At 47.2% G+C, this 21091-nt stretch overlaps 1 protein-coding gene across 2 annotated transcripts in view; it reads left to right on the forward strand.

Annotated features, from left to right (window-relative positions):
• AXIN1 (axin 1) overlaps window positions 1-21091 on the forward strand; it is a 72421-nt gene that overhangs the window by 37937 nt on the left and 13393 nt on the right. For both annotated transcript variants that reach the window (XM_059484585.1, XM_059484586.1), the window contains exons 3-5: window positions 2292-2432; window positions 9754-9850; window positions 17719-17856. In XM_059484585.1, coding sequence (XP_059340568.1) covers window positions 2292-2432; window positions 9754-9850; window positions 17719-17856 — 376 coding nt within the window. The remainder of the gene's footprint in view (window positions 1-2291; window positions 2433-9753; window positions 9851-17718; window positions 17857-21091) is intronic.

Below are 21091 nucleotides of genomic sequence, written 5' to 3' on the forward strand. Positions count from 1 at the left end.
GCTATATTTTAATTGGATTGTCCAAAAATCATCCTTGTCTTTGCCCTCAGGGAAGGCCTGAGCCATCCATCGTTCCTGCCTCAATTTAAGAGGTTGTCTCAGCCTCCATCACACTGCTGTCATGTTGGATTTGACAGGAGGGTTGCACTGCACAGCTCTCCTTTAATGTTCAGAACTGACCGTTCTGCACAGGGAGAACGGCTGAAGGGGGCTGGGAAGGTTTTCACTTATTATCCCTTGCTTTTTAGGGTGAACTTGTTCCAATTATTTCCAGTACTTGCCCTAGAAAGCTGTTCAGAAATCTGATGGAATATAGAAATGAGTTTGCTCCAGTGCACATCTGCAGTGACTGACAGAAAGTTTGCATGCTAGAAGATGTCTGTGGTGATTCACCATCCCAAGGCATCCCTGTGCTCATCCCCAACTGACTTTGTATTGTACCTGAGCATGGAGAAACCTCACAAGGCTCCCTTCTGTCAAACAGCCATGAAAAGTCTCAGCTGGCTCAGTTTTGAATGCTCTTTGTACCATTCTTCAACTATGCTAAGCTTCATCATCCAAGGAGAAAGAGTTTGGAGTTTTGGCTGGTTTGTGGCGCACAGAATAGTTTTCTCTTTCTGAGAGTAGGGGAGTAATTTGTTTCTAATTGACCCCATAATGGACCTGAAACAATATGATTTTTCCTAGTGAGCAGGGAATATCCATGACCCCTTGGATTACAAGGAAAACAGGTTGTATGCTGAGCACCCAAAGAGCAGGTGAATAGGAGCTGGCTGAGCAATGTCCAGTTCAGGATTTAAAATACTTTGGTAATGCTTCCATCGTGGTACACCATGTGCCATATTTTACATAACAGCATCCACCAACCTCTGCCTTAAATGAGCTCTCTGCCAGTCTCAGTTCCTGCAGTGCCTGTCCTGCATTTACACTCCTTACAGATATACACAAACTGCCAGCTTTACCCTTTGCTGGTGTCTTCCTCCCCTCTGGTCCCTCCATCTGTGTGTTTCTCATGGGTTTCCTTGTCTTGTCTAAATGTAAACTCATTGCTGTAGGAATTTAACCACTACAGTAGAACCAGAATCACTTTTCTTGGCAGAACAGGGAAGCACACATTGCATGATGTGCCCTCCACTGAGATGTTTGCACAGGGCCCATTGCAAATCACCTCCACCAGGTGCTGATTACTGAGTTACTAAATAAAGGATAATGCTGATGAATTTTGTGATCTGAACTGAAGCAGGACTCTGAGTTTCAGAGCTTGGAAAACTCAGGAATTCATCAGCTTCAGGATATCTTAAAAATACTGCTCTTCATGCAGAGGGGCAGGCAGGGAAAGCAGGGGATTAAGTGCTCTTTGGTTTATGTGAACATTTCAGCTTGTTCCTTCTTCTGGCACATTGCAAAATAACTAGCAGGAGAACAAGATGCCTGCATGGCCTGTGTGTCCTGCAGGGTGGCAGAGCTGGAGGTGCTGCAGCACTGGCTTTTCTGTGATGGTGGCAGAGTGAGCATGAAGGAATTTGTGCCTGCTTGGTTCCCAGGCTGCTTCACCATCATCTTCCTGAGCAAGAACTCATTTCCCAGGTTAGCTCCTGCAGGCAGCCTCCCTTCCTGACCTTTGCTGAAGAGAAGGAGGTTGACCTGCCTGTGTACTTGAATAACAAGGCATGGGTTGTTTACAAAGCTTTCATAGATCCCCGAGCAGACTGTCCACTGGAACAGCTGGTGTGATTAGGTAGTCCTTCCTGGTGGAATTTGCAAGTGTCCAATGTACTTCAGTGCAACACTGGAGGTCAGTTTTAGGTACTGTGCAACAGCTGTTTCTTGCTTCACCTCCTTCCCTCTGCAAACGTGGGAGGGATGTTAAAGTAAGCATAGAATGGGTGAGCTCTGCTACACATCCCTCCCTGTTGGAAGAGCAGAATCCTATTTTGACTAAGAAAAATGCTGTTTTACTGTCTAAGGATTGCTTTTAGATTCTCATCGAGTGACAATGCTAAGCAGCTAGCCCATGGACTCCCTAAACCCTGATGGAAACAGGACTTCTTGCATATAGTCTCATTCCCTCCCTTATCTCTAACAGTGTCATCTTCATTACTCCATGAATTCCCTTTTTTTCCAGTTATGAGTCAAATTGTTCATGGTTCTGTCAGTGCAACTTAGTGTGAGCACAGCTTATTCTGTAGCCCATCACTGAGGCTGGGGCTCCAGGCAGAGTCCTTCTGCCTGGTGATGCAGAGCATGGTCAAGGCTGTGCCCTTCTAACCTGACTCATTTTTCTCTCACAGGCATGGCTCGTGGAGGGAGCCTGTTAACCCCTACTATGTCAACACGGGCTATGCTTTGGCACCAGCCACCAGTGCCAACGACAGCGAGCAGCAGAGCATGTCCAGCGACGCCGACACCATGTCCCTGACCGACAGCAGCGTGTAAGTGACACCTGGGGACAGCCACATGTGCCTTCAGCACTGCTGCTCTTGGGCTCTGCTGGGAGAGAGGCTTGGGATGGGGGGGAATGTCAGAATCGACCATGACAAGGTCATTCTCACTCTTTTCAGTTACTTTGTGTGACAGTGTTCACAGGGGTCTGAGGATGAGGGAAGAAGAGATGAGGATCTGACTCCATGTTTCAGAAGGCTTGATTTATTATTTTATGATATATATTACATTAAAACTATACTAAAAGAATAGAAGGAAGGATTTCATCAGAAGGCTGGCTAAGAATAGAAAAAGAAAGAATGAATAACGAAGGCTTGAGTCTGAGCCAGCTGACTGTGATTGGCCATTAATTAGAAACAACCACATCAGACCAATCACAGATGCACCTGTTGCATTCCACAGCAGCAGATAATCATTGTTTACATTTTGTTCCTGAGGCCTCTCAGATTCTCAGGAGAAAAAATCCTAAGGAAAGGATTTTTCTTAAAACATGTCTGTGACAACTTTGTGCAGGATACTCAGCCTTGCCAGTCTTGTGAGTGTTTGCAACATAAAATATTTTTGAGCAATCTAAATGGTGTTCTGTCAGAGGTTCTGGGATGTTTCTTAAGCCAGGTGCAAGAACTAGTAATATTGGATGACTTTGTAGTAACTGATTTGAGATAGATTAAGTTCTGAATGTTAGACAGAGCCTTCTACTTACCTGGGTATTTTTCTTGAGATTTTATGCTGCCAAATTCTCAGAATCACAGAATGGGTCAGGTTGGAAGAGACCACAGTGGGTTATCTGGTCCAACCTCCCTGCTCAAGCAGGGTCATCCTAGAGCAGATTTCACAGAATTGTGTCCAGATGGTTTGAAATACCTCCAGTGAGGGAGTCTCCACAGCCTGTCTAGACAATCTGTTCCAGTGCTCAGTCACTGCAGAGTGAAGAAGTTCTTCCTCATGTTCAGTTTCTGTCCATTGCCTCTTGTCATGTTGCTGGGTACCACAACGCAGAGCCTGGTCCATTCTCTGAAACCTCCCTGCAGATGATGGCCATTGATGAGCTCCCTTCTCAGCCATCTCTTCTTGAGGTTAAACAGGCCCAGTTCCCTCAGCCTGTCCTCATAAGAGATGCTCCAGTCCCTTCATTGCCCTCCTCTGGACTCACTCCAGGAGCTCTGTGTCTCTCTTGTCCTGAGGAGCTCAGAACTGGGCACAGCACAGCAGGTGGAGTAACAGCTCAGTCTGTGATTGCTCTGCAGTAGGATTGGTGACTGACCAGTTCTAGTTTGGCTGGTCACCACTGCACTTTAACACAACTTGTGCTGATAAGCTCCAGCCAAATGTTTTCCCTTTCTGTCTCTCATGACAACACCCTGTATCTCACCCTGGAGATGCCTTCCTTAAAGATGGTCTGCAAAGAAAGAAAAAAGGGGCTGTGAGATTTTGTTGTGACTGCATCTCTGTGATACAAAAAAAAAGGATTTGGGGAAAAATATTCACTGTTTGGTCTGGTTTTTAGTAGTGCAAATGCAAAGTGTCTTTCTGTAGAGTAGAAACCCTTTGATTCTTCAGGCGAGAGATGACAGGTTTACAGAATTAGGAGAAGATTTTATTAATGGCAGTGCTGTAAACACAGAGTCCTCCAAGAGGCTCGTTTAGTGTCACTGTGAACGTCAGCAGCTGTCAGACCTTGTTGGAGAAGCTTTCCAGCCTGTGCCATGGATGCCGTTAATGGGTGCTGCCACAGTTCCCCACCTGCCCAGAGTTCATACAGTGACACAGGGAGTGTGCAGTGTGGCCAGGGGGTCTCTGTGTCTGTGGTGGTCGCCCTGCCTGAGCCTATAGCTTGCTCTTCTCTGGCTCCACAGAGTCTCAGGGCCATGTAGGAGCAGCTGTGAGTTCATTCTGCACCCTGACACCAGCTCCTCAAACATTATGCATGAGGCAGACCTTGGCCAAAGGGGCCTGGGAGGTGGAGGATGCCCCCAGGACAGAACCCTATAGACGACCACTAATTAAAGGCTCCATTTGATACAGATCCAGCTGCTCTGCCACATCCTTCTGCAATTCTTCATATGCATCAATTTATATGGAGGAGTGCTCTGAAGCTAGCAGGAGTCGTGTAACTTCTTGTTATCAGGAGAGACAGATGTAAGAACTCTTCAAAATTAATTAGCTTTTAGCACTTCCTCTCCCACTGGTCCAGCAGGCTCATGGGGCTGCACTGATGGTTATACCTGTGATAAGTTGATCATTTATGCCAGAGTTCTTCACCCTCCTAATTTTTATTTCACTAGCCACAGTTTGTTTTTTTCACAGGCAGAATAATTTCTTACTGGCCATCCTATGCTTCTTTTTCCTTTAGGCATTTTATCCCTCCTATGCTCACCATGGGCTGCCTTTAGGACTTTATTACCACCAATATGTGCACTGCCTTCTGCTAATAACTAACCCAATCCTAGTGGTTTATTTTAACTAAGTTAAAGTGATCCATTCTTTCTATGCCTCTCAAACTGGATCCATGCAGAATCCAGAATTAGGATTCTGGATGTACAGCCTTGACCTTTGGCTTACACAGATTCTGGCTGTTTTCAGCACTTGCTCTTCATTACATGATTTAAAACTCCAGCACCAGATTTTACTCAGATTTTACATGGCACTGCTGAACCTATCTTCCTCCTGAGTTTCAAAGGAATTTTTGCAGAATTGCTCAAGGCAGCAAAAATGAAGAACAACCAGATGAAGTTAAAGAAGGGACTCCTGCTGCTTGACAAGACTTACATGTCTCAGTGCTTTGAATTTAGGCCTTCTCTGAGGAAAATGGCAATAAAAGCCTCGTTTGCTGATGAGCGAGGTTCTTCCCTCTGTGTGCTGTTTACACACAGCAGTCAGGCTCAATAATGAAGAAATCTGGCTTCTGCTCCGAGGCAGCACATGAATGAGGTGTGATCCAAGGCTCAGACCCTCCATCAGAGGAAAATCTGTCTGGACAATTGGGATGCAAACACTGTCTAGCTGAGGAATGCTAATAAACCAGGAGATCTTCAGTGCTGGCCAGCTCAGGCCAGTGGAGAAAGCAGGCACAGAGCATTTGCTGTGCCAGTTCCCTTCCAAGCTTTGATGTTGAATTGATCCCAGCAATATGGGGTTTGGAAGTGGCTGCATGCAAAGCCTCTAGCAAAGACCTGAGTGATGCTCTGCCTGTCCCAGCTCCTGAGCTGGGGCAATTTTTTGGGAGCAGCCAGCTCAGCAAACAGATTGTAAAACTGTGATGTTACAAGCACACTTACCTAAAAGGCCAGCTTTCAACAGGATGTCTTTCCAAGCACTGTTAAATATTATTGTAATGGGTTGAATTTATATAACGAGTATATTATCAGTCCCTGTTGTTTGAGTAATTTGCTTTTTGAGTGGCTTAAAAAACATTGCTCTTAAATGCCTGCGCTCCGCTGATTATTTTTCAGTCTTCCTGTGTCATAGGAATTCCTCTGCCTTTGTAGGCAAAACAGCTCTGGTCCTCTCTGCTGAAACCTGTTTTTATAATCAGCAGGGCAGCTGTGTTGTTTTAGCTGGTTTGTGTGAGGCAAGGTCTGGGGAGGACACGGTGAGAGGCTCTGGTGAGCGCTGGCCCGGCCACAGGTGGGGTCGAGTCACTCACCACTCATGTTCCCTGCAGGGTCAGTGGTAAGTCAGGGATTTGGGGCTCTGCCTGCCCCGTGGGCTGCTCAGAGCCTGCCCCAGACTTGCAGCAGCATTTCCAGCACAGTCCTAAACTGCTCTTGCTGTCTCAGATAACCCTTCTTGAGGATAGCATCTTCCCAAGTGGAGGAGGTGAGTCTGTGGGTGGGAGGGGTTGTCACAACAGAGATGCTTGAGGCAAGTTAAGGCAACTGTAGGTAGGAAGGCAGCAGCTGAAACCATTAAATCTCCATGTGATGTTCCAATTCAGATGCAGAAACACTTTAGGTCCATATCTATCTTGATTTCTTCAAGAGCTTACATGGCAAACAGGAGATAATGTCTCCTCTTCAGTGTTGTGCTCTAGCTGAACAATACTCCTTCCTCTTGGTCTTATCAGGTGTCCTGGCTTATCTTAGTTGGGAGACAGCCTTGCCTTCCCCCAGGCACTTGGGAAGCCCTTGGTGCCTGTGGGCTTGGCCAGAGGGATGCTCCTTCTTCCCCAATTCCTGTCAAACCTGCTCCAGAGTAGGGATGGCCAATCCCCCGAACAAAGGGGTTTAGGACAGTGGTTATTCCTTCAAAAAGTCTTGCAGATTAAATGCTATTCCTTGGGTGGCTGGCCTTTAATCACAATGCCTGGTGATTTTCCTATGATGCTTCTTTATGTGAGAAAAGTCTCTTGTGACAGAGGTGCTTTGATAAGAGTAATTGATAGAAAATACCAGTTTGGCTTTGTATTTGTTTCCTGTCTTTCCTAAGGCTAGTGATCCATAATTACCCCAAGTTTTCCTATATTTAAACAAGTTTAGCAGCTTTTTAATTTAAAAGGTCCCAAATGATGATTTCCAATGTGTTAGGCATAATGAGTGGGTTTGAAGCCTGTCTAGAGGAGCAAAGACACCTCTTGCCAGAAGAGTCCAATGTGCAGAGCCACAGCCAAACCACTGCTCACCAGAGGCTCTTGCAGGTCAGATTGGAGAGGGGAGGAAGCCTCCATATTTCCCCAACAGTGAATTCATTGCATTATCATTAAATAAGCAACAGAAATACTCTTCTTCCCTCGTTGCCTTTTAGCACTGAGCCTTCTGGTGCTAAAGAAAATCACGTGATGAAACAAGGAAAAACAGTTTGGGAAAGTTTTATTTTAAAAGTAGATGTGCTGTAAAAAAAAGTTTAATTTTTTTCATATATATATATATATTATTTCTCTATCTATTGAAAATATCTCAAAGCAAGCTACCTGACAAAAGGAAAACAAAAGTATGGTATTGGTTTTCCTTGCTTTCCCCCCATCTATTGAATAAGGTTTTGTTGGGATAAAATTAAAGTGCTTATCTTTGAATTTGCTTCCTCTGGTTGAGTTGGCACAGTACATTGAACGAAGGAATGTTCCAAGTTCAGAGGTGGCATTGGGGAATCTAGTTAAAATGACATCAAAGGCAGCACAGCGGGGCTGAACATGTGTTTGAAGCCGGATAGATTAGAGGCCATTATCAGCCTTTCGCTACTGTGCTGGGAACAAAAGTCGCTCTTTCCGCTGGGACTGCTGCTGGGGAGAATTAAAAAAAAAAGAGAGAGAGAGAGAAAGAAAGAAAAATTGCACTTTCTAACATAATGCCGCGTTCCCTGCGAATGGCCGTGTGGCTTTAGTGTGCGAGTTGTGTTCTGGCACCCGGGTTTTGTGCACTGGTTAAGCTGAAATGTTGACTATTGATGCCAACAAGCAATGGCTAAAATAATCCCCCAGGTTTTTTATTTTTCCCTCTGAAAACTTGCAGTTGTTTTGTTACCATCCAGTCTAGAAAAGGCCGCGTCACAATGCGGTGAAACGCTTTAACCGTTGTGATTCTCATCATTAAAGAAAATTAAGCCACCTAATGAGCACTGTCATGATGCCGGCACAGCAACGTGGGGAAGTTGTCCCGTTCCCAGGTGGTGTCATTGCAGGCACAGCAGAGATGGTGCTCCCAACACACTCTTCCTCCTCCTCCTGCATTACCTGCAGCCACTCACCAGAGCTGTAATTAGCCTGGCTCATTTTCTGTTCCCTCGTTTGTCTTCCTGCTAAAAAGCACTTGTCATTAATCATGGGGTTTGTTTTATTTTATTTTAATGGTGTTTCATTTTGAATGCCTGGGTTATTGCATGAAATTAGGTTCTTCTGATGTAGGTTGGTGGCAGTTCTGCCTGCACCTGCATTTCCAGGGAGCCAGCAGGGCAGCCAGCATGATGGGAATGGGAATGAAAGCTGGTGGTGGCCATCCTCACACAGGCTGGTGCTTGAAACTCAGGGGGTTTGCAGGCAAAACACCACAGTAAATTGTGTTTGTCTTGCCAAATGGCACCTTGACTTCAAAAATCTGTGGGTGAAACTGGTTTATGTTCTGGGGAAGCAGCTGGGGTGGGCAATAGGTGTTAAGGACATTTGGTCTGTGCAAACATCTTGTGTTGTGAGATGTGTCAGGACTGGCTCGTTTTCACAGCTCAGAGGGGTGCAGGGTGGTAGAAGATGTGCCTGGGAATTATGTGGTAGCTGTGACAAACCAAATCCCTCCACTCATTTCTACCCCACCTCTGTGGCATTGCATGGCTCTCCCAGGCAGTTACCTCTGCTGAGTCAGGGAAATGTGTAAAATGAAAAAGCTCAACATTGCCAAGCTCCAGGCTGGCATTTGTTCTTGAATTAGTTGATTTTCCCCAAATAACACAAGGTGGGTCTGTGTCCTTTCATAACTGGGCTCCACTCACTCCTCTTCTCCTGGGCCCTGGGTGTGAACAGGATGGTGGCAGTGGTGAGAAAGAAAATGCATTTCCTTTCTTTGCCTGAAGTCACACTTAGGCAGTGGTGCTTTGCCATTTGGGGTGGTTAGCAAAGCCTGGTGCCTCTGACCCACTGACCCCTGTGTACCAAGGACTGTGGCCGCCACTGTCTCCTTCCCCTGCAGAGACCTCTGTCACCACCTCTTTCAGCACAGGCACCAGGCCAAGCAGAGCTGGTTCACTTGGATGTGACTGCCCATGACATCCCTTCCTACCCTCATCCAGCCTCCTCTGGGGAGGGGGCTGATTCTTCCCTCCAGCAACTCCAGTATCAAGCCCATAATTTCAGACTGAGCTAGAGATTGCCTTGGGAGCAGTGGAGCCTATACCTCCTTTGATAAGCCATTTGAGCAGCTGTCACGCTCTCTTAAAAATATATACCTTGTTCCTTGCTTGAGCTCCCCTTGGAGTAGATGCTCACTGAGCTCCCACTTCTCCTTCTCCCCCCTCTCTTAGCCTGCCCTGTGGTTTAATGTGTACATTACAGGCTCTTTATAGAAAGCAACCAACTATAAAAGGTACCAGGATGCAGTCCAAGTCCTTCTCCCTGCCCTCTGCCTTGAGCAGCAGTGGCAGGAGCCCTGCCTCACTCTGCTCTTGGGGGATGCTGTGTAAGTGCTCCTGGCCCCCCATGCCAGAGCTTTTTTGGTTCGGGGACCTGTGTGACCATCCTTCCCTGCATGGGTCCCTCATACTCTGGGCATGCAAACATGAAGGGGTTTGGGTTTCCTAGGGGCCACTCTGTGTCAGCAAGGCGTGAATGAACATAACATGGCAGAGAAAGGCACTAAAGCAGGATGTGTTGTTGCTTTATTCCTGCAGAGATGGGATCCCACCGTACAGACTCCGAAAGCAGCATCGCAGAGAGATGCAAGAAAGTGCCAAAGCAAATGGACGCGTGCCACTACCTCACATTCCTGTAAGTAGCACTATCTCCTTCCCAGGGGTAAATATGCAAAATATGTGAGATCTCTAGCAGACAGTTGCTCTGCTTGTGCTTGAGTTTAATCCCCCTTAATGCTGTATTCGCTTGGGGGTGCTTCAAGATGACATACATTGTGCTAAGAAAAGGTTTGGAGCCTTCTGCCAAACTCACCATTCCAGGCTGGCCAAAACACAGAATTTTTCTTAACCATTCAGTCAGTAGCTGATTGTTTCTCCTGGGTGAGAGTGGAAGCACTGGCTGGCATTTATCTGCAAGCAGTTCCATGCCCTCAGGTGAGCTGGAGGTGTTTGTGGAAGGTGTAGGAGGCTGTTGGACATGGAGGCTGATACAGCTCTCGGACAAGGTCAGTTGGGGAGAAGTGCAATGGTCCCAGCAGTATGTCTGCACTGAGCAGCCAAAGGAGCTGTAACCTGTTCCCAAGGACTCAGCTAAGCTTACCTGGGGACACAAGGCAGGAGGAAAAAAAAAAGTGCAGGATTAAATATTTCATTTCTCTGACACTGTCTCTTTGGTTGCTCCAGGTAAACAAACAGCCTTTGGAAGATGGGCACAACTGCTAGGGCTCTACATCACCATCTGCAGCTCTGCTTGTTATTGTTTTCTTTTTCTGAGAAGTTACAGGTGACATTTAATATCTAGTAGGGAATAAAGGTGCTTCTTTCCCCTTTGGACAGCTGGACTCCAGCACAAATCAAATAGGGAGAGAAAAAGCCTCCGTCTGTTTTTTCCAGAAGTGTCTTCTAACTTGATGCAGCTGTTCCCATCCTGCCTGCTCAAAGCAGCACAATACCAGCAGAAATACACCCTTGTTTTAATCTGATTTAAAAGAAAAAAAATCCACACCAAAACCACCACTCTTTGTTTTGCCTTTTAAATTAGATTATTTTCCTTAGATTTAAGAGGGTCTCCTGTGCTTTGATCACTGGGTTGACAATAAAAGCCCTGGCTGCAGACGCTCATAGCCATCCTAGCTCAGTCACCTCTCTTTTCACACAGTTGCTTTCACAGTGTGGTTGCTGTTGAAAAGGCTGGCTGGGTGCCTTTTTATTTCACTTGATGCCGTTTTTACTGTAAGCATGGCTTTGTTAGAGTTGAAGTTTGAAAGCTTGGCCTTTATTTTTTGTTGTTATTGTTGTTGCTGTTCCCCAACAGTGGGAACTACTGACTGAATATTCTCTGACTTCAAAGCTTGTCAGTGGCTTTACCTTTTGGATAAAAATAATAGTGGCTTTCTGTTGATGGTGTGCACTGGCAATGCCTCCATGAACTGCAGGTTATAAACTCAGAGTATGGAGCATTAAATATGTATAGTGAGCTCTACTTTAACGAACTTCCATCTGCCAAACATTTCTTTTGTTGAACTGAATAAGTGTCATTCCAGCAGCAGTTCCTTGCAGGCTAATTAGTTTTACTTAGCATTAAATTTTATCGACCCTTTTGAAAACCAGCTTTAAAAACGGGGTAAAAAATAAGGTTTCAATTGCCCACCTGCTGCTTATAAATTTTTATATTATCCTCCTTACCTACACAGTCTTTTAGAACTACATATTCCTCCTAAACTACACACAGACTCTTCACAGGGATTTTTTTGTGAAACATCCACTGCTGCCATTAGGTTCTGCACTGTAATTTTAAGTTTCAGGGAAAAAATATCTTGACACATATTTATATGGGAGCTGAGGACTGAGAAGTTGGGTTAGTTCTAGTCTTTCTCCAGGGAATAAAAGTTTAGTTCAGACACTCTGGCACCTCCTGCCAGCCAATTACTGACACAGAATTGGCATGGACTTCAGAGAGGCACTGTTCTGCCCTCTCTTATCAATCAGCCAAGAAAGGAGAAGGTAATTAGACAATGTGTTTTGACAACACCAGTGTGAAATGTTATAAAGTTACTCTTTAAAATTCAGCTCTAACTGCACACTCTTTGAATTAAACAGCACAAATTAGCAAGGAGCCATGCAAATGTTTCTTCAAGTGTTGCTTTCTGAAGCCAGTGGTTGGGCTATCCCACAGCCCGTGGCTGAATCAGGCTGGACCTGAGGTTAGCTGCTTCCAAACGTGTGGCAGTGATGAAATCACAACCTTTGAGTGAAGGTCTTTATGGACTCCTATCTGCAGCATAGCCAGAGTCCATGCTGATAGTGCCTGCAGAATGCACAGCATGTTTTCCTACTGATAACAGGGAACCTCCTACTTCCGAAAGTCATTGCAGAAGTCCTTTACAGACCTTCCCGTTCCCTGACAAATGAGTTATGGGGCTATTATGCAAAATTCTGAAAGGACTTACATTGCTTTTAATAGCAGCACTTGTAGTTAAGTCCAGAAGCTATAAACTGCAGTGATTATATGTTCAGAGGAGGCTGCCCGCTGGTCCCAGCACCTCTGCTGCATCCAAGTAGTGACAGCGTGTGTTAGCTATGTGGAACACCCTCTTCAGCAGCAGGATGTGTGTGGATGGCCCTGATCTGCATCTTCCACACTTAGCAGCTCACATCTTCCACACTTAGCCAGTCACCAGTGCTCTAAGTTTGGAAAAGTTGTGTTCTGTGAAGTGGCGCTCTGCCCAGGAATGCAGTGGGGGAGGCTCTCCAGCAAGCAGGGAGACCTCTGGTTTGTGACTCTGGCAGGAACACATTACACAGAGAGTGAGTGTTGCTTTCATGTGGTTTTCCATCTCTCTCTTGGATTTGAGCAGAGACATGGAGCACCAAGGAAGGAAAGAGCAAGCAAGTTCCCAAAGAAAGGGAGAAAGCCCAGAGCAGGCAGAGCTGTACCTGGCTCTGGCATTCACCATTCCCAGGAGAGGATGGGAGATTCTCCTTTTCCACTGCAAATTCAGAAAAATCCAACCTCAAGCATTAAGAGCTGGTGTTTGGTGGTTTATTAACTGCATAAAGATTCCATTTTGTGATGTTGTGCTGTAGCTTGGTCATGGGGTGGGAGCTCTCCTGTCCTGCCGCACAATCAAGGGTGCTGCAGGGTGGCTTCTGCAACGTTCCTGAGTGGAGCAGAAGTTTGTGAGTGACCGCTGTGCTGTGCTGTACAAGTGAGGAGTGCACAGGAGGAGCCTTGTGTCGTGCTGCCTGGGTAACTGCAGCTCAATGAGCTTTCTGCTCCTGTGAGTTGGGAACCTGCTCGGAATTCCCATCGGCTGTTTTATGCCATTTTCCTCAAATGCCTTCCCCCAGCAGGACTCCTTGCTAATCCCTGAATGCTGCTAGACTGGATGCTGAAATCCAGCTATCTGTGAGCTCTGCCACTAGTGTTTCTGGTATGGAAACACCATTTATCCGTTAAAAATTTATGTCACAGAGGAATGCATTAATCTAAGAAACATGGAGGTTCAGAAGTTCTTTTCTCTTGGCTTCTCTAGCCTGTCATCTTCCTTTCATTTCCAAGACTGACTTGTGATCTAACAACAGCCCCTCAGGCATCATGGAGGCATCAAACCTCTTGTAGAAGAGGGAAATTTACCAGCACAGAATTCTTTGGCCCAGTCACATCTGTCAGAAACAGTTCAGCCCAAACCACAGATCCCTGGAGCTGCTTAAGGAACCTCTACCCAGTGCAATGTAGAAAAGCTTCCTGTTTCATCTCAGAGCAGTTGAGGCTGATGCTTCCCATGGGGAACCTGCAAACTGCAGTGAGATTCTTCCCTTTCAGCCTTTTCATATTTCAGATGCCAGTGTGTTCTGATGTGCAGCTTGGTCCTTAAACCTGTGTTTCTCAAGGAAGGTGAAATCCATCAAAACCCAAGGGCTGCATCTGCCTCAGGAAGCAAAATCCATGGAATTCCCACTCCATCAGCTCCAAGAAAAAAAGGGGAAACTTGAGGGCAGCTGCCTAGTGGAGCTGCTGGAGAGCTTGTGTGTCTCACATGTTCTTAGCAGGCTGCTTTTTCACAAAGGTACCAGAGCTTCAGACACTTCATGTGTCAAGGACAATGTTCTAATGATAAGTACCCCAAGAAATCCTTCTTCAGAGCTGTCACAAGGAAAGATTGCTCCATCTAAACCAGGTCAAGCAATTTCTATTTTTGCCAATCCACCTGGCATTCAGCCTCCTGTCTGTTGTCCTCCGTAGCCTCCCCAACTCCACCTGATTCTGGACAGACCTTTCTGACTAGTGCCACTGAATAAAAGTAGATAGGTAATTAAATAAAACATTACACTAAACAGTACTTTGAAATGAAGCACTTCCTTTCTGAGTTGTTGATGTAGAATGTCCAGAGACCTCATTCTGGTCCAGACTGAAGGGCTGGATCCTCAAAACCAGCCAGCTCTTGGACAGAGCTGCACCCTTTACTTGGAACAAAGGCATTTGGAGCCCTTCTGATTTCAGAACAATAAGCAGCTTATTTACAAGGCCCTTGGCAGGACTCAGTATGCCCATGGGAAGCTGGGGGCAGGTTCAAAATCCTGAAGCCCTGAAGGATCCTGCTCTGGGTACAGGCTCAGCCTGGCTGGTCTTTGATGGAGCATATTTCCCCTGTCTCCCTTCTGAAGTCAGGCCCATCATTTGATAAAGGCTTCAAACACTTTGTTGTCTTAATTCTTTTGAACCAGGTCAGTGCAATCCATGTTTGCTGTCTAGGGAGGCACAGAGAGAGCCCGCAGCAGTTATCTGTATTGTTTCAGCACAAGGAATTTGCATTCATTATTCTGCTATACTGTTAGTTTTGGGGAAGCCTGTGTAGCTCATCCTTTGAGCTAGGAATAAAGTGAGACCCATGATGATGTTCAGAGCATCATCCTGCTCACCAGCTCTCTGAGTCACCCTCACAGGTACCCACCAGGGCAGCACAGGGTGTGTGCAGCTGGTGTCCATGGGGTGAAGTGAGGTTTATTTCAGTTGCACTGATCTGGAATGCTCAGGGAGACCCTTGCAGAGGGGGCTGCATCTTGCACCCTCAAACAGGCTGCTGAGGCCCTCTGTGAGCTCTTGTGCTGAGTGGGAAGCTCCAATGACAGGGCAGTGTGTTTTGCAGCTGCAACAGAGAGAAGAAAACAAGTTCATCCTAAAGATTCTTGGGTTCAGTTATTGTAATTTCTGTGGTTGAGCTTCAGTCACCTCCAGACTTGGAGACACTGTGGATAAACATGCTGAGGTATTAGTTGTAAAAGACTCAGAATCACCTTATTTTGAGTTCCCTGGATACAGCATTGTTGGGCCTGCAGGGAACCACCTTGTGGTGACAGGACTCAGACACTCAGGTTAGCAAACTTCAGCCCTTGCACCCACTGCTACCACAGGTTCGGGAGAGGCTTTGGTTTGGGGTGCTGCCCTGCCTCAAAGGCTGGGGAGACAAAGGGTAATTCTTTCCCAGTTGTGCTTGTGTGTGGTGGCTGCACCAGGGAGAGCCAGGACTGTGAGTGCTGAGCCCTGAGCTGCCTCTTATGAGGCTCATTAATGTCTAACGGAGCAGGGCTTGGTGGTGCCACCCATAAACAACCACAGGGTGCAGAGCTGGCATCTGAGGTGGCAGGAGGGAGGGAACACATCACCCAGCAGGCTGGGACTTGTCAGGCAAGGGAGAGAATTCCCTCCTGGGGAATTGCTGCTGTGGCCTCACGAGGAAGGGTGGTGGTGGTGGTCATGGGATTGGGGTTTGTGCAGGAAACAGGATCCCTTAGCCAGAAGTGCTTCCCAGGGCTATGCAGGGGCAGGGAGCCATCCTGAGAAGCTCCTCAGGCAGTAACAGAGCAGGAACCAGCTCTGCCACATCTTCCCCCATGCTGGAGCACATCTGGAGCCTGTTTCTGCACTACACAGAGGTGAAACATGCTGCTTTGGCTCCTCTGCCAGTATTTCCAGACTGAACATTGTTTTTGTTGATTTTTTTTTTGATACAGGCCTTTGGTTTGCAGGGCTGGAGGTCCCGATGGCACTAAAGATGCCATCAGAGTGGTGACATCTCCTCCCTCATGTTGTGCCCTCTCCAGTGGCTGCAAGGATGAAGGGAATGGTTGCCTGGGGCTGTTCCCAGCTCACATGGGTCAGTGGGATTGAGATTTGCTGGCAGGCTCAGGAAGACCCATCCCTGTTGGCAAACAGAACAAGCAGTGCTTTAACTGGGGCCTCTGTAACCCAACTGGGGTGTCATGAAAAAGTCTTCAGCTCCTCAGTGCCATCAGTGGGTTCTTGCTGCCTCTGGTTTTCATCCCTGCCTTCCAGCTGGCAGAGACAGAAAAGCCAATGTGATTTGCATACTTTTGTCAGGTTTTGAGGCAAAGCAGCATTTTAGTGTTCTGCTTTGATCTTCTGGCTGGCCTGGGATAAATTCGGGTGGTCTCTCATCCTCCTTTAAAGTTTTCAAGCTCAGTGTCTGCTTCTGATGCTGCATTTGTTCTTTTGCTATGAATTATCTCACATCTTCACATTTAATTTTGTCTCTGGTCTTATGGAGTGTATATTTCTCCCATGTTAGTATTGAAGTATTTGAATGCAGAGTTTTATGCTGTTGAATTTCCAACTATTTTTCCTACAAATTAAATTTTTATCTCTGCTGTGTCATTTAACTTTTTCTACTCTTAAAAAAAATAATACAGAAAGGATAAAAATGAGGGGGAGAATGCAGCAGCTGATAGCTTCATACTTCACTACACAAACTTCTTATCCCAGAACCCAGGAATTTAGGGACAAAGTAACTCATCATAATGAATCAAGAATGTCCTTGAACTACCATAAATATTCATTTATTCACCCAGAGCAGGCAAAAAAATGGCACCTCAGTGCTTGTAAGGTGCTGTATTGATAAAGCAAGCACGGAATCATTGCACAGCTCTGGAAAGCTGAGATGCAATCCTGTAGGATCCTCCAGCAGGAGAGGATGCTTTGTGGGAATTGGGACCTTGGGCTGTGGGCTGGATTTGCAGAGATTGACTGGCACACACTGATTCTCCTGCAATAAGCTGAGTGAGTAAGTGTGCACCAGACCAGAGGAGGACCAGAGTCCTCCCTTCTACCAAATTGAAAGCATAGCTGCTATAAACAGGAGGTTTGAGAGGTTGAAAGGTCTGTACATCCTTTTACAGCCCTTTGAGACCAGGATATTCCTGTTGACCATGTGTCCACTGGGAGAAAAGCAAGCACTTCTATCCCTGAGTGGAATTTGGTGCCAAAAAGAGCTTTTTGAATTGCAGCTCCAGAAAAGCTTTCCCTTAGATGGGGTGGTGTGGTGGTGTTCAAAGGGGTCTCAGGACTAGGGAAGAGACGAGGATCTGACTATACCATAAAATCAGCAAATATCTGTGTGCCAGAGAATATATTTAAGTCTGTTTAAACACATTTTTGTGTGACTTAATCTATTTTTAAACCCAGGACTCTTATTTCAGAAGGCTTGATTTATTATTTTATATTAAAACTATACTAAAAGAGTAGAAGAAAGGATTTCATCAAAAGGCTAGAAAGCAAAGGAGAAAGAATGGAATGATAACAAAAGCTCCTGACTCTCAGAAAGTCTGAACCAGCTGACTGTGATTGGCCATTAATTAGAAACAAGTAACATGTTCTAATCAAAGATGCACCTGTTGCATTCCACAGCAGCAGATTATCATTGTTTGCATTTTGTCCTTGAAGCTTCTCAGCTTCTCAAGAGAAAAAAATCCTAAAGAAAGGATTTTTCCTAAAACATGTCTGTGACAGGGTGGTGTGTGGTGCCAGCTGAGGAACTGGTGGAGGTGGTGGCCCAGCTTCCAAGCCCCCAGGTGCTGAGCTGCAGCTGAGTGCCTGCCAGCCTGTCCTCCCCCAGCTCCCAGCAGAGCAACCAGCATTTCCAGTTCTCAGAGGCTCCCCAGAAACCTGGGATTCCTCCCTGATCCTGTGCTGTGCTCTCCCTGCAGCGAACCTACCGAATGCCAAAGGATATCCACGTGGAGCCAGAGAAGTTTGCTGCAGAGCTGATCAACCGTTTGGAGGAGGTGCAGAAGGAACGTGAAGCAGAGGAGAAGTTAGAGGAGCGCCTGAAACGCGTCCGAGCGGTCAGTGATCTCCTCATCTCCCCTGCCAGCCTGGCACTCTGCTTATCCTGTGCCACTGGGAGCTTTCAGCTGCTGGGCAAGCAGCTGGGGTGGCCAATTCCCTGCTCCACTGCTGTGGGCATTGGTGGCACAGGGCTCCTGGAGGCTCCTGTAGCTCCTGCAGCTTCCACAGTGCTGTTCCCCCATCCATGCAGGGCTCTGTGAGCTCCAGTGCTCCCTCCCTGTGTAAAATCCCAGCCATGGCACAGCAGTGCCCATTTCTGCCATCACTCGGAGGCTGGGGATGCTCTCTATCACTTTCTTTGGTACCCTGGCTCTCCTGAGTTTGTGAGCAATCCCTGGGGACTGTGTAGAGGGGTTCACCTTGTGTGATCTCTGTTTCCCCCACAAACAGTAACCAGATGACAGATGATGTTATGCTTGGAGGTGTTTGTGTCTGCTATCAAGCCATTTCTACCACAGCCAAAAGGGTTCTGCCCATCACTGCCTGGCACACCCTAGAAATTTTGGAAGTGGTCAGGTGTGGCATTGAACAACTCTCCTGGGCAGAATTAACGCACTGACTCCACTGGGATGCCTGACCAGTGGCACTGAGTGCTAAGCCCTGCTGCTGCTGGGGCCCCAGAGCCTGAGGATTTGTTTGAGGAGGGAGAGAGTGAGGTCCTGGTTATCTGGAATTCCCTGTGTGAGACCCTTGTTGAGCAGTTCACACACCATAGCTTTTCTTCTGAGGCACTGCATCTCATGGGTACCTGCACATCTTGTGGTGGGGACAGAGGAGAGATCCCAGAGGACACCATGGTGTTACTGAGCATCACTAGCTCAGTGTAGCCTGCTCTGTAACCTGCAGCCCTCCCTTAAAGCAGAGGTGTTGCTGCCTGCCTCAGCTGGCTCTGTGCTTTCAGGGAGGTTCAGCTTCTGGGCCTCCAGGAAAGAACCTTCAGCCCCGTTGGAGTGTTTTAAAATGCTCATCTGGTAGCTCTTTGAACAGGAAAAAGCTGTAGGTTGTAATGTTTGCTTTAAACTGCATCTGCATTTCAAATGCAGAGAACAGAGGAAGGCAGAAGGATCTGTAAGGTCCCATCCCTCTGCAGGTGTTTTCCAGCAAACTCCCTCCACCTCCGCATCCCGCCAGAAAAGGCCAGCCAGGTGCTATTTTGGGATTAGATTCCTGTTCTTCTGGAATTGCACTGTTCTCCTGTCTGGTTATTGCTTTCTAGACAAAGGCAGTGTAATCAGCAGCATTTTCTGCTAACACAGTCCTAGAACTCACTTCCTCCTCCTCCTCCTCCTCCCATGGCTCTGTTGCAGCCCCCACCTGCACTAAATTACATTATCCCAGCCCTCTGCCTCATTGAAGAAGCTGCCAGTAGCAATACCATAAAATCAGCAAATACCTATGTGCCAGAGAATATATTTAAGTCTGTTTAAACACATTTTTGTGTGACTTAATCTATTTTTAAACCCAGGACTCCCACTAATGCTATATATTAAACCTCTTTGCTGTCTCCAGAATGTATTTCATTGACTGGCTGGCATCTGGCATTAGCCATTCAGGAAAAACTCAGAGTAAGCAATTGTAGCTTTTTTAGGTCAGCACTCAAGGTGCAGGAGCTGCTGGTATCAGCAAGAGGGAGAACTGGAATCCTGATAGATCACAGGGCTTTTTTCTGTGACCTGAACACCAGGGCTGCAGGGTAACCTCTTCCCAGGTCTGCTCACTGCACAGCAGCACAGAGAAAACCAGGAGCATTAGTCACACTGGGCAGTTACCAGCCTAACAGAGAAGCTGGAAATATTTTGCAAAAGCCAGGGGAAAGGAATTTTTCTCCCCTCTAACAAGCAGCCTGCAGGTTCCCTTTCAAAGCCTCATCATGCAGTAACATTGAGAGGAGGCATCTGATTGGAAGCCAAATGCCTTTTACTGAAAAGACTGTCAGGTTTTTGCTTTACAAAAAAGCAAATGCTGAATTCACTAATTATTCTGAGAAACGTGGGAGAAGATTAGAGGATGTGCATGTTCCCATATTAGTTTTTGAGACTCTTCAGCCTCGTGTCCATGAATGGAATCTGCTGTCACAGAGATCAGTATTGAATCGTACAGATCACTCTGAAATGAACAAATGGAAAATAAGCCAGGGGGGAAGCAAAGCCCCCAGTGAGATTCTCAGTATTTGAACATGAAACATTGCCTGACTAGAGATCATTTGCATGATGATGGAAGAGGCTCTGGTGCTCAGCAGAGCTGTTTTCCCTTCCCAGCAGCAGCAGCCTGATGGGTGGGACCGGGGGGAGGCAGAGGAGGAGGATTCCAGCGAGGAATCGCTGCCTGTGGCTCATCCGTGCAGCTCTCGGCTCCTGGTTCAGAGGGAAGGGCACCCCCAGCCCTGCTGGGAGTAAAAATAGCTCAGCACTCAGCGGAGTTGGAGCTGCAGCTCTGCCCGTGGGAGCTGCTGGAACAGCTCAGTGACAATAGCGTGTCAACAAAGCACCATCTAGTGGCGATGGCAGCGGGGCTCCGTGCCCGCCCCGAGAGCCGCCTGCCCGCCCGAGTCACTGCCAGCCTGTGCCAATATCACTGCCCAGTTCTGCCAGGGTCACTGCCAGCCTGTGCCAGCCAGCATCACTGCCAGTCTGTGCCAGCCAGTGTCACTGCCCAGCTGAGCCAGCATCACTGCCAGGGCTGTGCCAGGGTCACTGTCCAGCTGTGCCAACACCACTGCCAGGCCGTGCCAACCCGCACTACTACCCAGCTGTGCCAGAGCCACTGCCCAGCTGTGCCAACATCACTCCTTGGCTGTGCCAGGGTCACTGCCCAGCTATGCCAGGGTCACTGCCCAGCTGTGCCAGCATCACTGCCAGGCTGTGCCAGGGTCACTGCCCGGCTGTGCCAACTCCACTGCCAAGCTGTGCCAAACTCCCTGCCAAGCTCTTCCGAGCTTCTTGCCAGGCCTTGCCCAGCTCAATGTCAAGCTGTACCCAGATCTCCATCAGACTCATTTCCAGGCCTTGCCCAGTTCATTGCCAGGTCTTGCCCAGCTTGCTGTCAAGCTTTGCCCAAATCTCCACCAGGCTCATTTCCAGGCCTTGCCCAGATCCCCACCAAGCTTTGCCCAGCTCATTGCCAGGCCATGCCCAGCTCACCTCAGCAAGGTCCCAAAGCACAGCTCCAGAGCCCACACCATGTGTGTTGTTTTTTTCACTGCAGTCTGAGCACAGTGAAAAGATTCAGCAG

Source organism: Ammospiza nelsoni, chromosome 17, assembly GCF_027579445.1.
Source record: "Ammospiza nelsoni isolate bAmmNel1 chromosome 17, bAmmNel1.pri, whole genome shotgun sequence".
NCBI classification, from domain to species: Eukaryota; Metazoa; Chordata; class Aves; order Passeriformes; family Passerellidae; genus Ammospiza; species Ammospiza nelsoni.